Source organism: Hermetia illucens, chromosome 2 (assembly GCF_905115235.1).
Source record: "Hermetia illucens chromosome 2, iHerIll2.2.curated.20191125, whole genome shotgun sequence".
Taxonomy (NCBI): domain Eukaryota; kingdom Metazoa; phylum Arthropoda; class Insecta; order Diptera; family Stratiomyidae; genus Hermetia; species Hermetia illucens.
The window spans coordinates 68,915,156-68,931,736 of NC_051850.1; the positions used below are offsets into that span (position 1 = coordinate 68,915,156).

General features: G+C 39.9%; 1 protein-coding gene across 1 annotated transcript in view; it reads left to right on the forward strand.

Moving 5' to 3' along the window:
• The window catches only part of LOC119648454 (serine protease nudel), an 87,750-nt gene that overhangs the window by 35,575 nt on the left and 35,594 nt on the right, over nt 1–16,581 (forward strand). Inside the window, exons 6-12 of the mRNA XM_038050211.1 lie at nt 57–557; nt 622–955; nt 11,497–12,193; nt 12,245–12,344; nt 12,395–12,464; nt 15,607–15,717; nt 15,777–16,530. Coding sequence (XP_037906139.1) covers nt 57–557; nt 622–955; nt 11,497–12,193; nt 12,245–12,344; nt 12,395–12,464; nt 15,607–15,717; nt 15,777–16,530 — 2,567 coding nt within the window. The remainder of the gene's footprint in view (nt 1–56; nt 558–621; nt 956–11,496; nt 12,194–12,244; nt 12,345–12,394; nt 12,465–15,606; nt 15,718–15,776; nt 16,531–16,581) is intronic.

The following is a 16,581-nucleotide window of genomic DNA, read 5'->3' on the forward strand; positions in this document are numbered from 1 at the left end:
ACTCGTAATTAGGGTCTACAATATAATTATATTAAAGTCATATGAATCTACTTTAGGCATATACCACTTCATTTACTGAAGGAATATTACACCGAAATTATAAAGGCAAATGGTATCCTGTATGTAACCATCCTCTTGCTTGGGCAAGGGAAGCGTGCGCGGTGGAACTTGGTTATTTGGATAGTGAGCCGTTTGTATCTCATGTACCTGGTGAGATTCCAGGGCAATTTATTCAACCGCGGATTTCGAAGCATGGTCTCGAGAATGTAGAGCCGCCTATCATCCTCGATGCCTGCCCTCCTGGTGTAGGAATTCAGACTCCACTTATGACATATGTAAAGTGCCCCCCCGTGAAATGTGGCACGACGAGAAAAAAGAACTCTACCCTTGCCGTTACACGTGTTCGTCGTTTAAATCTCGACAGTGCTACACCTGAAACAGCAGAAGGCCGTGTTGTTGGTGGCAAGCCTTGCGAACCAATGCAATATCCATTTGTAGTGGGACTTTATAAAGACGGAAATTATCACTGCGGAGGTATTATCTACAATGACCACTGGGTAGGTTCGAAACAATTCATATAAAATAAGCAAATTTAATTAAGATAAACGGTACCCTTTTCAGATCGTCTCTGCCGCCCATTGCTTAATAGGTTTCGAAATTCATTATTATGAAGTTCGAGTTGGTATGCTTAGGCGCTTTAGTTACTCACCTATGGTACAAACTCTCAAGATAACTCATGTGGTCATACACGAAAGATATAATCGAACGACTATGGCAAACGACCTTTCACTAATTCGAACAGAAGACCCAATACGTTTCAACAGGTGGGTTCGGCCAATATGCATGCCTGATATAACGCGACCATCTCTTGGTCCTGATTGGATTTGGACTCCGCCTGAAGGAACAATTTGTACTGCTGTTGGCTGGGGAGCAATAGTGGAAGACGGCCCTAATCGTATGTATACATAACTTAATTGACTCACGATGAGTTTGTCATTTGCGTAATGTTGATTATAATGACGATTAACTCTCGAGACTCGAACCATATATGTACATACTCTCAGTACATATACCGTGCGATTCCGAATCCTACGTATATAACATATGTAAGTTCTCAGATGAACGGTATTGAATTTAGATGCATATATGTATATGTATGTATGCTTTTGTGTTCGAATTAAAGTAAACAAGTCGGAATACCGGAAGCTCGCGCTTCGGGTATAAAGGTTTTGTGTTCATCTTATGTGAGAAACTTCATCGCACATTTTTCTGTCCGTATATAGCTACAAATCCAACATAATCCTTCATATTTTTCCAAACTACGAGACATACGTACATATTACAGCCATAGATATCACGCTCACCCTAAACAAACAAACTGCCTATTACCGAATACTGTACACATATATGCACGTATATAAATTGATCGTACCCATATTTCCGATTTACTGCTTATATCTATTTGAATTAGGCACTACCCGCAAAGTTCATTAGCACGCATATATTATATACCTACATGCACACATGTCTGGCTGACAAATAACTAAAAAACTAAAACAAAATAATTCTCTGCGACCCAATTCATAAGAACTCATTTCCGTGTGGTATTGACGAATTGATATGTGATGATGACGTCATGCAGGTTGTAGAGTGCACGAAATTCACAAAAAATTGTAAAGTTTTACCCCCTATAACTTTGTTAATAATTGTTGGATTTTCTTCAAACTTGACCAAACTGTGCATTATGTTCTTCATTACACGCATGCCAAATTTTGTACTTCTGGGATGAACATAAGGGGGGGTGCCGGGTAAATTTCTAAAATGTGGAAATATACTATTATTAACTTTATTTGTGCAGATATCGGAACAGGATATATTTTGAGGCCTAGATTTCGTAGAGATGCACCATTGTGATTTTTTTCAGATTTTTCGGTTGGATAGGTTCTGAGAACGAGACCTGTTACACTTTTTGTGGGTCATATTTTGAACCCTCACTCCCCTATGTTTCATCTAATATCAAATGTTGAACCAGATTCGAAAAGTACTAATTGAGACCTTTCATTTGATACCCTACATGGCTACATTCTGTAAAAAAAAAATTTGCACCCTCCACTCACATGTATGGGGAGCCCCCCCTTAAACTTAACACAAGATGGCGCCACTTAGTGCATGTAAAGGGATCACCAGATTACATACTCTCACCAATTTTCGTGACAATCGGTCTAGTCGTTTCCGAATAAATCGGGTGTGACAGACAGACAGACAGGCAGACAGACAGACGGACAGACAGACACCGTCTCGATTCTAATAAGGTTTTGTTTCACACAAAACCTTAAAAAGAGAAAATATTTAGATGGGTATGGAGCACACGGTGATGTTCAATTAAGATATATGTATTTGTATGTATTATGCCTTATATATGTCCAAAAACCTTTGAAAACTGATGACAAAAAATTTTGAATTTTTAACTTTCTACAAAAAACGTACCCTCAAAGCTCGTCACGAGGGAAACACGAAACTTCATACCATTTCATACGAATGTCAAATTCGGTTTACTTTCTGCCTGTCTGTCCAAAACGGGTACACCTATTCAAATTTTTTATTCAGTGTGTGATTTTAGTGTCCTTCCTTGATAAAAACCGTGAGACACACGAAACAATTTTGATGTACCTGGCCACAATGAGTACAAGATCACTTTGTGTGGCACATGGTCAAACGTTTGTGGCGCAGCAGGGTTCGGTCGAAATTTATTTTGAATGTTGATAATGCGAGCGACTAGATGGCGCCGCCGGCGCTCTCCGTGGCTTATTCGAACTCGCCACGAGAGGGGAAAGCCAACGGTGAAAGTTCCGTTGGTTGGGAACAAACGGACCTCAAGAAAAACCAACCGGTCTCTTCTGCCTCGACCTGCGGGAAGTGTACACGCTTTTTCTATGTTAGAAACAATAAGTAAGAAAAATAAAATAAAGTTTTATTCAATTACCTAAACGGCTCTTTGGTTTGCTATCCTAAAAATCTACATAAGTTGAACGTATCCGGCTATCGTGTGATTTTGGGTGGAACAACGATTCACAGTTTTATATACGAAGTGGCGCACGCAACAATCGGTGTGAATCCGCAACATACAAAGTCGCTTCAGCAATTTTGCTCGCCGGGCTGAATGTAATGAGTGCATTTAGCTTCTAATCATAAGAAAGGCTTACTGGAAAAACAAATGTATATTTGTGAAAGGCTCAAAACGTCTTCTCTAGATCCAGGAATGCAATGTAGAGAGGTGTAGAAGGCTTGTCACGGTATTTTTCCATGACTGACCACAGAGCGTGTATTGCAAGCTCGAACACAAAGGTTCGTATATAAGTATGTATATATACGTGCACAAATTGAAAGCAAACGATCCTCATGACCAATTCCGAATCATTCATGTGTGTACCGTGAGGCGTTGGTTTCGATTTATAAGGATTGCTTTCAATGGAGTGCTCTAACACACTTCAAGGCCCTGATCCAATATGGATTGTTGCGCCAACGATTATTATTTCAATGGAGTTGCACACAAATATAAGTACGTGTGCCCTGTGAACTGCAATATTACCAATTCAGAAACAGACATATATATGCGTATTTTGTAAGTGGTAACTGTCTATTGGTGTGTGCTGTGTGCTTCTTGTTGTGTAAGGCAAACTCAGACATTTGTCTGTCTTCTAGAAGTACAAAATTCGGATGAGTATTAGTGATAATGCAAGTAAGGATACAATACTAAAAGGTTTCGGTGAGATTCTAGTTATAATAAGCCAAATGTTCTAAGGGAGTAGATATTTGTCTGCTACTTGTAGTCTAGCCTAAAATTAGTAGACAAGTAGCTTCCTCCAAACTGCAATTTTTAGCTTTCAGTGTAGATATATATTTCGGGAGCAACGTACCCTCTTCATCAGTACAAAACTACCTAGCTTTGAACTGATGAAGGGAGTAAATTGCTCCTGAAATATATATATACATAATAAAATAAAATTGTAGTTTGGTGTAAGCTACTGGTCTATCAATTTCTAACTTTAAAACTAATTTCTTTTTTGTGGCGACCCGATTTCAGCTTAATGCGATGGGACTTCGGTATTATTTGTACTGATGAAGGGGGTAAATTGCTCCTGAAATATATATCTACATTGAAAACTAAAAATTGTAGTTTGAAGGAAGTTACTTGTCTACCAATTTTAGGCTAGACTAGAAATAACAGACAAATATCTAATCTCTCTGAAATGGTACCCAACCAGAAGTCTAACTTCAACAAATTGTTGAGACTGAAGAAAATAATTGCGAGGAATGCGTCAAGTCCCGCGTAATAGCGAAGTCCCATCGCAAACCGAACGACAACCTTGGACCCTTGGGAAAGTTTAGAAATTTTGGGAGAGGCGCAAAACTTTGATCTTCTGTACCTATGTTAAAAATAGTTGCATGTTTTCAAACTTTCCAAAATTGTATATTACATTATTAGTTATGATTGGTATCAAATTATAGCTTTAGGATGAACCTTTGGGGGTTTTTGGATAAATTTTCAAAATATGGTAATATTATCTAGGGGAAAATGCGATCCCGCTTTCACATGTATGGGGAACCCCCCCTTCCTCTTTTAAACTCAGTACTAAATGGCGCCATTTGCTGTATGTAAAGAGATTCACAGACCACTTGTTCTCACCAAATTTCGTGACAATAGCCTTAGCCGTCTCCGAATAAATCGAGTGTGACAGACAGATAGAAATTGAATCGATTTTAATAATGTTTTGTTTTACACATAACGTTAAAAATGAACAGATTCTAATTACAAACCAACGAAATTCGAATTTTCATTTCAATTTTAATGTTGTGTATTCATTTACAAGGCTGTAAATAGTCCGTATTTGACCGCCAGTCGCAACCTGGAGGGGATGCATTTGGTCTGTCCGTTTTGACTGTTCAGCGGCCGGTGGCTGAATGAAAATTCATTCGGTCAATCGCCCATACATGTGAGCGAGCATTTCATGTTTGTTTAGGCCGGGAACGACAGTATTATGGGCATCTTTATCACTAATGAACAGTTTTGACAAATGCTCACGTACAAAATTATCTTAAATTTGCATCTGAATGCCTTCCACGTTCAGAGTTGAACTTGACGATATATGTACGGTGCATTCAGTTCAACTGGTGGGCAGGTGCATTGGGGACTCTTCGGGCGTAACCGACAGGCCGAGCTGTACGTGGATGGCGGGCTTTGGGGTATTTGTCCTGCTGGAGGACAAACGGTTACTGCATGCCTAATGTGGCGTTTTGGCCACTGTGGGCTCTCAAAATTTTTGAATAACGATTTACAGACAGAGAAGAGAAACAGTAAGAAATAAAAATCTAATTTTACAATAGGTTGTCAGGAAATGGTCAAAAACCCGACAGAATTCACCTGGCCTTAATGGCAAATAAAGAAATATAAAAGTAATAACTTAACTTAAATTATTGTTCTTAAAACTATCATAATTAAAAACTATTTGCTCTTCGGATTATATATTTTTTCTTTTTTTTTACAATAACATCCCCAGAGAGAGAAAATAATAATAACAATTGTAATATTTACAAAGAAAGAAACAATAATAACATATGTATGTATAAGTTACAACTGGAGGCAAAAGCAGCATCCGTTAAATATGTACGTATTTACAAAGCTCCACCAAGAAACAAATGACAGAACTGAGCACGGCCGCCGCTAATAGGCATCCCGCAGCCACCAGTACTAAGATTTTTCTTTTTCATCCCACTTAATATCAATTGCTCTCGCTCTGGAGTATCTCCAGTCGAATTTCGGAGACCCCACAGTCAAGTTCAGGGGATATTCTACCCTTTTGTCCGTGGCCCGCCTATGTATATGATACATCATCGGATCACCGACAGAATCACGAATTAGACCATTCTTGTCAAGATACACGAACGCTTCGGGAGGAATGAAGCCTGTCGTGAGAGTTTTCTCAAAATACCCATCATTTGGATAGAACGGCTGCGAATCCCAAGGGTTCTCGCCATGCAAAACAGATCGCACTATATGATTCCGAATCAATCTGTCGATAACTGTCGATTATCGGCACAGCAGTATCTGCATACATCACTTCTTTAGTTATATAGTGCTCATAGTTTGAGGAAGCAGTCCTATTAAGCCCCATGCAAGCACGCAGACATTTCCTTTCAACGATCCTTATTTTCTTCATTTGGCTAGCACTTAAATTAAACCAGATAAGAGAGTACCGGTCCAACCAAAGTAGGATAGCAAATAATCCTAACCTTCCGGCTAAGATGTGGAGCATAAAAGTCTTCGCAGAGACAAGAATGTCAGTCCAATCAGTTCATCCAACCAGACGGTATCAAAGTCCTTCTCCATGCGTTCACCATTGTTAATCCGCCAGCAAATATCAGACGTTAGCTTCGTTATTGCATGTATTGTCGAATGTCCAGATTGAAATCCGAATTGCGCATTCTACAATAATTCCTTCCTCTTGATATGTCCGTTCAAGGCTTTCAATACCAAAACCTCAAACACCTTGCTGATGTTAGGCAGCAAACTGATTGGGTGGTAGCTCTTAGTACTGGACGAATCCTTCCCTCTCTTTAAGATCGGGAACACTCGGGCTTTCTTCCATTGTCCTGGAAAGAAGGAATTGTTCAATAAATTATTGAACAAGATGCAATAATTACGAATGGCAATGTCTGGTAAATGCCTGAGGACCACGTTGGGAATGCTATCCATACCGGATGATCTCTTATTGTTTACCCTTCTAAATATGGCGGTTAATTCCCCACATGAGACAAAGTAATCAAGCAGATTATCACTCAGTATGAGATCAGCCTACAATGCAGAGCTAAACTGGAGAACTGCGGTGCCGTTCAGGCTATATTTGAAATTATGGAGATCTCGTTCTACAATTTCCGAAAGCCGCCTTGGCTCTAAGTCCGCTCTGGGCCGATGCACCGATTCAAAGTACTCCCCTATAAGTTCCAGTTTCAGAGCATCATCCATCACGGTGAAATTGCCTTGCACATCAGCAGTTACACTATTCGTGTCTATACCTGAGTCAATAAGGTATTGTATCTCGCTGACACCGACTTTAATTCTCGGTACAGTTACTCGTGACTTCTTCCGGAATAACATATTTATCTGGAATCTGAATCGCTTAGTGAAATACCCTTGGGAGTTTACTTCATTTATGTAATATTGGCGGATAAGATCCCAGGTGATCTTAAGAAGTGTTTTGAACTCAACCAATATGAGATGATGACAGTCCCCTTATCTCCGATAGATTTTGTTGACGCGAGTGACCAGAAGGCTTTTCACTTTTTCAACGGTTTTATGGCTGCAGTTTCATAACCTTCCATATTATTGCGAGGGTTAACCTTAGGGACGACTTGTTCAATTGTATCCAGCGTTAAGTTCTCCAGCTTGAGAAGATACTGAAGTATTTCCTCGTTGCTCAAGTTCCTGTCACCTGGCGCAAATGTACTATCCTTTTCCCCATCAGGAGATGGGTCTTCCTCTCGATATCCCCGAATAAACTTCTTTTGGAATTTCTTCCAATCTGTTTGTTTAAAGTTTAGCCTGTGGACGCCACTGTCCATCGGCAGAACGCGAACTCTTCACCCATCAAACAGAACTTCAATAAGAATAGCGTTAGGGTCGCTATCGTAAGGAAGAGTCTGCAGTTTCTGTTGAGGATTCCTAAAATTAAATTTCAAGCGCGCGTCAGCAATGCACAAATCCAGATAGGAATTTGCCCTGGGCCAAGTTGGACTCTATGACCCATATAATTCGCATTTATACTCTATCTGGTATTGCTCTATCCAAGATTTGAGGAATACCCCTCTGGGATTGCTTGTGGCGTTTAGCCACGAGGTATGCTTAGCATTCAAGTCGCCGCCTATAATATAATAATTATGCAGCCTGTTCAGTTCAAGTATCGTAAACAGGGAATGGAATTCCTTCTTGAACTTGGTTCGATTGTTTCCCACTGCATAGACTGACAGAATGTATAAATTCCCTCATCTAGGATGGTGTTCATCCCGCCACTTGCATCTTGTTGGGGCTTCTTAGCTCTTCCTTGTCGCACTACTTCTGCAAACGGGATCCCGGGACGATTGGTGCCGAAGGGACGGTACCGCTCACCTTCGTCCTTTGGGCCGATCTCGACACCTGCTGCCTTGTGACCTTAACATTGCGGTATGCAGGACGTCCACGGTACGAAGCCGGATGCCATCCGCTTCCGCAGATGACACAGAAGGTTTTTTCCTTGCCCTCTGCTTCAGTCAGCGAACATTAGTCTGCGGTATGGCCTTTCTCGCAGTTTACACATCGTAAGGTCATTTGACAGTTCACCGAGTGACCATAGCGCGGGCATCTTCGGCACTGGACTATTTCGCCTCTCAGCAGGCGCTCAAAAGGAATCGCCTGGTAATTAAGCGACCTGATGCCGATCAGATCGCTTCCCCGGCTCTCCGGGCTTATCTGCACTAGGAAGTGCGGCAGGATTCGTTTTCCCAAAACGGATCTCCTCGTACTGGAACGTGACACTGAGAGGAACTTGACCTCAGTTTCCGTCTCCCGGAGCATTTTGAGCCCGGCTCCTCCATGGCTACAAAAGTAGTCGAAGAAAGCTTCACTTTTTTCCTGGCTACCTTTGGAGACGGCGGGCCCGCCTTCCCAGCCATTAGCTGCTCCGTAAGCTTTCCATTTTTTTATCAATAGTGACATTTGTTTTTTAAGTTCTTCGAGTGTCTTCGCCAGCTCGTCATTTCTTCTTTCAAGGTTGGCTATCCTTACTTTGGCTCTTTTGACGTCTGAATCCTCCTCATTACGAACTCCACTACCAATCCGAGTGGTCCTAGGTCTTATGGTGGGGGGCGGTCTAGCCCGCCACGCGTGGGCGGCTCGACGCTCATTCGCGTCAATAACACACAAGCGAAATAAACGAATTTTTTGAGAAAATTTCTAACTTAGATAACAAATCAAAAGTAAACTTGTTTAAATTAAGTTTTTAATTATATTGTATTAATTAAGTATCTAAAATATCTTTTTATATTATTGATAAAATTTAATTTAATTTTAAATTCTTTTAATTAATAATATTAATTGTAGACACGTCCGTTCTCTACAAATGTCAGCCTATTATACAGTTGCATGTAGGTCACTAGTTTTGAGCTCTGCATTGGCTTACGTATAGACACTGCTTTCTGTTAAACCTAAACAGGTTGTATTTACTTTTTCCAGATCCCCGAGCTGAATATCAAAGTCTAAGACTTCCCTTGACAAACGCAGGCTGTTTTCCAGGTCATTTGCAGCGAGGAATTATTTTGTTCTGGTCGGGCGACTATGAAACTTCGGTACCCATGATATTCTGCTCTATAAAGAAACTGTCCGCCTATGTATGTCCTGGCATCTTCCTCCAATCTCGTAGCGCTTTGAACGGAATTTTCTGTGAATTGCGAATGTCATCACGTTGCTATCGCACTGCTAGATTCGGCATCCGAATTCCGGATCATCCCACTTTATATCCAACTCAGTGAGTTATTTTATACTATTTATGACGTGGAAGACTGCATTCATGAAAACCACTAACTTGTTTTTGTGATTTTACAAAGCAGCGTAGCGTTACGAGTTCAACTTTTCGATCTTTTTGTTATTCACAAAATGTGATATTGCCAAATATTAACTTCGGTTCGGTTTCTGTTGAAGCGCACAGAAAAGTACCTACCTTCGCTACTGTTATAAAAAGTTAAAACTGGTGTGCGACCATGCGAAAGTGTATTGCTATATCCCCGATTGTTGCAAACAGTTAAAATAATGAGGCATAGTTTTTAATTACAGATATATATAGGTGTTAAATAGAAGGCAGTGCAAATTAGACCGTTACCTGCGTGCTGCCTTAGTTGGATGTCTTGAGGAGGTTCAATGGATCATGGGATCTTTTCTCAAACATCTCGGCTACACTGACGGCATTTGTTTGCTCCCTCAAATCGCTCCGGATTTGAAAAAGAAGGCAAACATATTCGCACTGAAATAAAAACCAAGAAAACTAAGTCGGACGGCCATCGTATTCTTTCCATTTGGATTAACGAGCAGAGCATGGAGAACATCGAACAGTTTGCGTATACATTCAGGGACCATTCTTTCTGCCGACGGCAACTTAATTTTGTTCGACGCATTAATTAAGGCCAATCCGTTTTCGCAGCTTTACCCAAAATTTGAAAATGAAATTATCTCAAGACTAAGGCAAGTTGAGTCTAGGAGGAGTAGGAGTTGGAAGTGAACATCGCTCTCATTAGAAAGTCAAACTTCCATCAATTTATGTCTGCGTAGTGTCTCTGGTATAAAACAATAGCATGGTTCATTAACTATTGCGGATTATGCAAAGCAATGGAGCCCACTACCCTTAGATGGTTTTCGAGATAGGCAAACTGATAGATGCCTTCAATTTCCTGTCCATGGAGATATGAAGAGTACGACCGGCCTTCAGAGTAGGGATCTTGGTTTTGTTGGTATCCAAATTCAATCCAGCTATACCTGCCTTCTCGATTGCGACTGTAGCACCTACCAAAGTGGGGAGTGGGAGAATCCAGAAAATTCGGTCCTTATTAGTAAAATAAACGGAGGTAAAAGCCCGATTACTGCACAAAGGTAGTAATCCAATCCTAACGATACAGATTACAATTATTAGTTCACTGGCGTAAGTGGCTATTAAATTGACGTGAAGTACCAGTCAAGATGATAGGTGGGGGCTAATGCGATTGATCGCCTGATGTATTCGAGAAGCAAGGTTCCCAAATTAAACCGAGCAAAGCCCTCAAGTTGGCTATTAAAATTAAGCCCGAGTTGTTTATAAGCGCGGTGGAGAAAGTGTTCGTTGTCTTAGAAGAGATTAAATTTGCCGGACAAATGCAATATACGTAGTAAGTACCGCAGGAGGTAACGCTAGATGTTAGTAATTATTGGTGTTCAGTCAACTGAGTCAAACTTTGATTTAACTGGGTGTCCGTAGATTAGATACTGAGCTTATTAACTAAGCGGGGTCATCTCTCGTAGAAACTTGTTAGGCTGAAAAAATACGAGCATATTTCAATTACAGATGTTCTGTATTGCTTCAAGAACAGTACTTGGGTTTTCCATTTTGTGTGAGGATGTTTAGGTGGCGTTTGCTTGACCGCGATTCTCGGTACTTGCAAGATTGCTCTGCTAATAAGTCAGTTTATCACTAGCATCATCTCTGTGCCCTTATATCCTCTGATTATTTATAGTTTTGCTCTATTAATAATCATTTGCGTAATGTTTCGATATGAGCATATTCTGCACTGCGCGTTGGTAGTACATAGTTGTTGATTTTTGGGAGTTTATCCGATGGATCCAATGAAGATTTGGAACAAAGGCGTCGGATATATTTTCCAATTTAAGCAAAAAGAAAAATATTTCTTTCACTATTTCACTATTCGGTTAATTTTTTTCAGCGGATGAACTTCAACAAGTAAAAGTGCCAGTTCGCAGATGTAAACACACAACTGATATCCAAAGCTTGAATATTTGTGCCGGTGATACGGAAGGTGGGAGAGATGCTTGCCAAGGAGATTCGGGCGGTCCTTTCTTTTGCAAAGATCAAACAAATCCAGATCAATGGTATTTAGCTGGTGTAGTAAGTCATGGGTTAGGTTGTGCCCGACCTGACGAGCCTGGAGTTTATACTCGTGTCTCTTTTTACTTGGATTGGATCGACAGCATTGTCTCGTCCAGAAACCTGAATTTTAAAAGACCACAATTAGTATGCCCCGGATATACCTGCATCTGGGGCGGTGCGTACTGCATTCCGAAACATTGGAAATGTAACAAAATTGTCAACTGTTTGGGTGGTGAGGATGAGGCTGATTGTGGACTTGTAAGTTTACAACGGACAATGAATGATACTGACGGCTCAAGCACTGAGCCAACCACGCCTTTGTCTGCAGAATTTTTGCGTACTACAAGAAGTGCGAATAAAACGTCGATCGTTGAATCTTTTACAATGAACGTGGTGGATCCTCTTAGTGATTTAATGGATATTTCCACTGAAAGAATAACAACAGACTTCCTCCTTGGTGAAACGCATCACCCATTATATATGGACCTCAAATCCAGCAAATTGAATGGATCTCTCAAATTCAGTTGCAGGAAGTATTAACTTCGCTCAAATGAATTGATTTTTTCATAATCTATCATTTCTAGAATTCGACAAACAGTGAATGCAAACCTAAGATGCGATAGAATTCGTGATTGTGAAGATGGGACCGACGAAGAGGGATGTTCTTGCAAAGATTACTTCAAGGTATTATATTAACTCGAAAAATTGGTATTTAATATATCTGCTCGACCTAGGGAAATCATACGGACTTACTGTGCGATGGTAGGATCGATTGTAATGATCTTTCAGATGAAAGCGATTGCGGTAAGTATATTTTTATTGCAACATTACTCCCCAATCGATTTCCGACCTGAAGGGTTAATTCGGTGGAAAAATGGCATGTTTTTGAGATTTCGTTGCTAATACAAATAGTGCCAACTTATTTACTCAATTTCCATATAATAATGAAACAATCGATACAATATTTCATGGGATTTCTATTGCAAAAATTGTTAAAATTGAGGCAGTGAATCTCCGAAGGCACTTCAGAAAATAGTTGTTTTTGGTGTACAGAATATCTCGCGATAAAATCATCTGAAAAACAAAAATTAAATTGCATTCGTTAAAAAAAATGTATCTCGAGGTAACCCTGGAAGGATTTTTTTATGGATTTTTCAATTTTTCGTAGTACTTGGAAGCTAAAACTTCGATTTTTGGTAAAAATTTTAAAATTTGTAAATATTTAAGAAAAAAAAAACAAAAAAACTCCTACCGATATCTGGAAAATTACGTGAAGAAGCATTGTGCAAAATTTCAAAACTATTGGTACAGAAGATTTTGAGTTTCAAAAACGCTCTTTAAAGTTTTGCACACTAAAAGACCCGACCTAGAGGGCAAACGTTCAAATACCCATAACTTTGTAAGTTTTACTCCGATTGACTTGAAATTTTGGCACAAGATTCCTTTAAATATTAAATTAATTAAATGAAAATATTAACTATTAAATTAATCAAATTAAATTAAAAATAAACAAATAATAAAAAAAAACTTTAAATAGCCTCCGTCCTTCCCCCACCCCTCCTAAACTAAAAAACATGTGTCCATTATGCCTAAATTGCTTCTGTGAGCTTTGTTGACATATCCGCTGAAGAAAGCCCATTTATCTGATATATAAAAATGGATTTTGGTATATGTATATTCGTTTAAGATTTATTGACTCAAAAACCATTCAGCCCCCTGCTATGAAAAGTGGCATATTCTGAAAGCCTGAAAGTAGAGCTGCTGAAATATCTGAAGAACAAGAGTCGCGACGGAAAATAGGACTACTACAATCATAGCGAAGTGTAGTACCAATACCAAAAATCGGAATCAATGCGGTTTTTTTTTCAGGATATTCGCAATTAACCGTTTCTCCCATTCTGGGGGAAGATTTCAGGTTCGCAACATTTTAGAATAAGCGAAAGTAGCAGTTCTATAGAAACTAACCACGACGACTTTCTTCCCCTTAGCTGCATTGGTGGGGAAGATATTAAGATAAGAAGCAGTTTGTGCCCGCATGTTGTGGTGGCTCGTATTTCATTCATGAGCGGGGGACTCAGATGTTTTTCGGTGGAAATCGTGATGAACGGCTGCTTTCACTTTTAAAGCTGTTCCCTATACTTTTGATTTCCTGCAAACCTTTTCATTATGTAATGTACGGTACCGAAATCGTCAGTATTTGCGATAGCTTGTGCTTCGATATCAATACATGCTTTTCAAGGTTTTGGCAAAGTTGTAAGTTTCCGACTTTGCTATCACATCGGAGTTTTAACAGGCTGAATCTGTCACTCTTAAGCGCATTAATCGATTATCTCTTTCGAAACAGCTTCCCTTTCGTTATGCTTATACAAAAGAGATCTCCTAAATATACCGCTAATACCAATGTTGCTGCTCTTATTACAAGCTCTTTATTGTTATTTTTGAGATACCAAAACCTACACTCTCTATCATATGCTCGAGTAAAGTATTGTTAGAGGCAGCATTGTCATTCAGATCACCCATCAACAAAACAATTTCACTTTTAGGAAATCTCTTCTGAACTTAGCCCAGAATCACGCAGTCAAAAACCGACTCCCAAATCAAGAGAGAATACTTAACTAACTACCAGTTCGACACTTAATTCGTGTCTACTGCCTCGCGATTTACCAGAATAACAATAATAATATTTATTGGGGCGACAAACCAATTGGATCTGGGTTTTAATACATTGCTAGAACATTTCATTGAAGATAGGAAGGAGTGTGACCAGCATTGCGCTTGCTCGTGATTATTACTCGTGATTTGCCTCAGGTACTCATTCACAACTGAGTGGACTGACATCCAACATCCAGTCACGGTACTGTCTCTGCACAGCGCCATTGCCATACAAAATCAACGGTCCGCAAGAGAGAGGAGAGTGCTCTTCATTCCCACCATCTAAGTAGGTTGGTAGAAAAGCAGTTTCGTGTTTGAACCCTTACCTTAAAATACACACAATAAACTTAATCGAAGTAAAAACTATTCGAATTAATAAAATTTTGTTTACCCCAGATTAAGAAAATTCTAGAGTTCTGGAAGCGGTTAAATCATTGAAGACATTTTCGACATTATCTATACAGGATCATTCATTTAATGAGCTACTTCTTCTGTTTTAGTATCCAATCTGAGCTTCCCGAAAAAACGCCCGAAATTGCTTTGTTCCTATCTTTAATTAAATAACCGAAATAAAGTGTAAATTAAAACTACATACAAAATGTTTGTTATAAAAATACTGGGGGGAGTCAGCGCTTTTCAATGATATAATATAACAGCATTTATAAAGCAATTTATTCCAAAATCAATGTGCAAAAATATAAAAAAAATAAGCATTGGGAGGGATCCTGATACCGTTATCAAGGACTGTTCTCATTTTCCAAAGTTACCCATGTTTATAGTTTAAGGTCGTTGGTGTGTGAAATGCTGCATTATTCAAGGCGTGTTTCATGTTTCGCTCGCAACTCAGTTCCGAAATTCGCAGGTTGTTAGCCTACCAAAGGAAGGACAATTAGGGATCATGAAATTGTCATTAAATCATGAAAACTGTTCGAAGTCTCATAATCGATTAACTCATTTGCTTCGGTAATCCTCATACAATAGATCAATGTTTGCAGGTTTTTGCTAATAAGCGTCAGCTCCCCCAAAAAAAACTCCCGAGGAGCCTTCAACTCTGCTCACCTGTTTAGTGTTATGCAACCACAGGACAACTTTCCTGGAATAATGAATTCCACCATATAGCGTTACTTGCAGGAGAATTGAAATCCCCTGTTAATGTGTAAGCTATCCTCTACCACTTCCGCCACCTAATAAACACATCCAAAAGCATCTCGCCCATAAGTCGATGCTCCTTTTCATTTGAGATAGAGTCCATTTTATGGCCGTTGCTAATATAATAAGTTGACTTTTTCTACAGCATGCAGCACTGCAGACTTTAAATGTCCTTTGTCACGATCCTGCATAAGCCGATCGGCTCGCTGTGACGGAAAGGTGGATTGTCCACTCAAAGAAGACGAGTTAGATTGCTGTGAGTAAGCATTACTTTCTACGTGTGAACACCAGGTTTGAGTTTGCGTTCGCTTGCAGTTGCCCTTACAGGTGGTGACTCGGTCCAATTGGACGCTACATTTCGGCCTAGTCTTCGCGCCAATGGCTTATTTGTGAGAAATCAGGCAGGCGTTTGGGAGCTCGTGTGTGACGAGGAAGTTGGTTTTTCCAACGAAAGTGCAGAACTAGCTGGCAAAGTGTGCGTATTGCTGGGCTTCAGAGGCTACAAAAGTTACAACTTTACTAGGATGACAACAGACAAATTTAAGCAGTGGAACCGGAAAACGGCTCCTCCACCTATACACAAGCATCGTTACATTCGCAAACACGTTTTGGCGCGCGATGTCGTATCATCAACATTCGACACTCCGGAAATCACGGAGTTGCCCTCTATCGATGAACACCCGCAAATGATTTTTCACGAAGGAATCATCGTTGGTGAAGAAAGTGTAATGATTAATGCCGAACCATGCAAAGCTTTGTTCGTTGAGTGTGAGCCTTACCCTGGAAATAATTTTGGTTTGAATATTGGATCACACTTTCTGAGCTTCAAAAATTTATTGCTGACGAACACTAGTTCGGACAACAACCCTGATGGAAGAATAGACACTAAATTGGATTTTGGAAATGACTTCACGGCGAAGAGCAGCGAAAATGTGGAACGTCCAATGGATGGTCTCCTGAAAGCGCCCTGGACGGTTCATATATTTTTGAACGGGAGTTTTCGCTGCGTTGGTGCTCTACTCGACAATTATTGGATTGCAGCGGATTCGACGTGTATTGGCGGCGTCAGGTAAATATATACATATGTATAGGGAGGAGATCCTTTCCTATCTCAATTTAT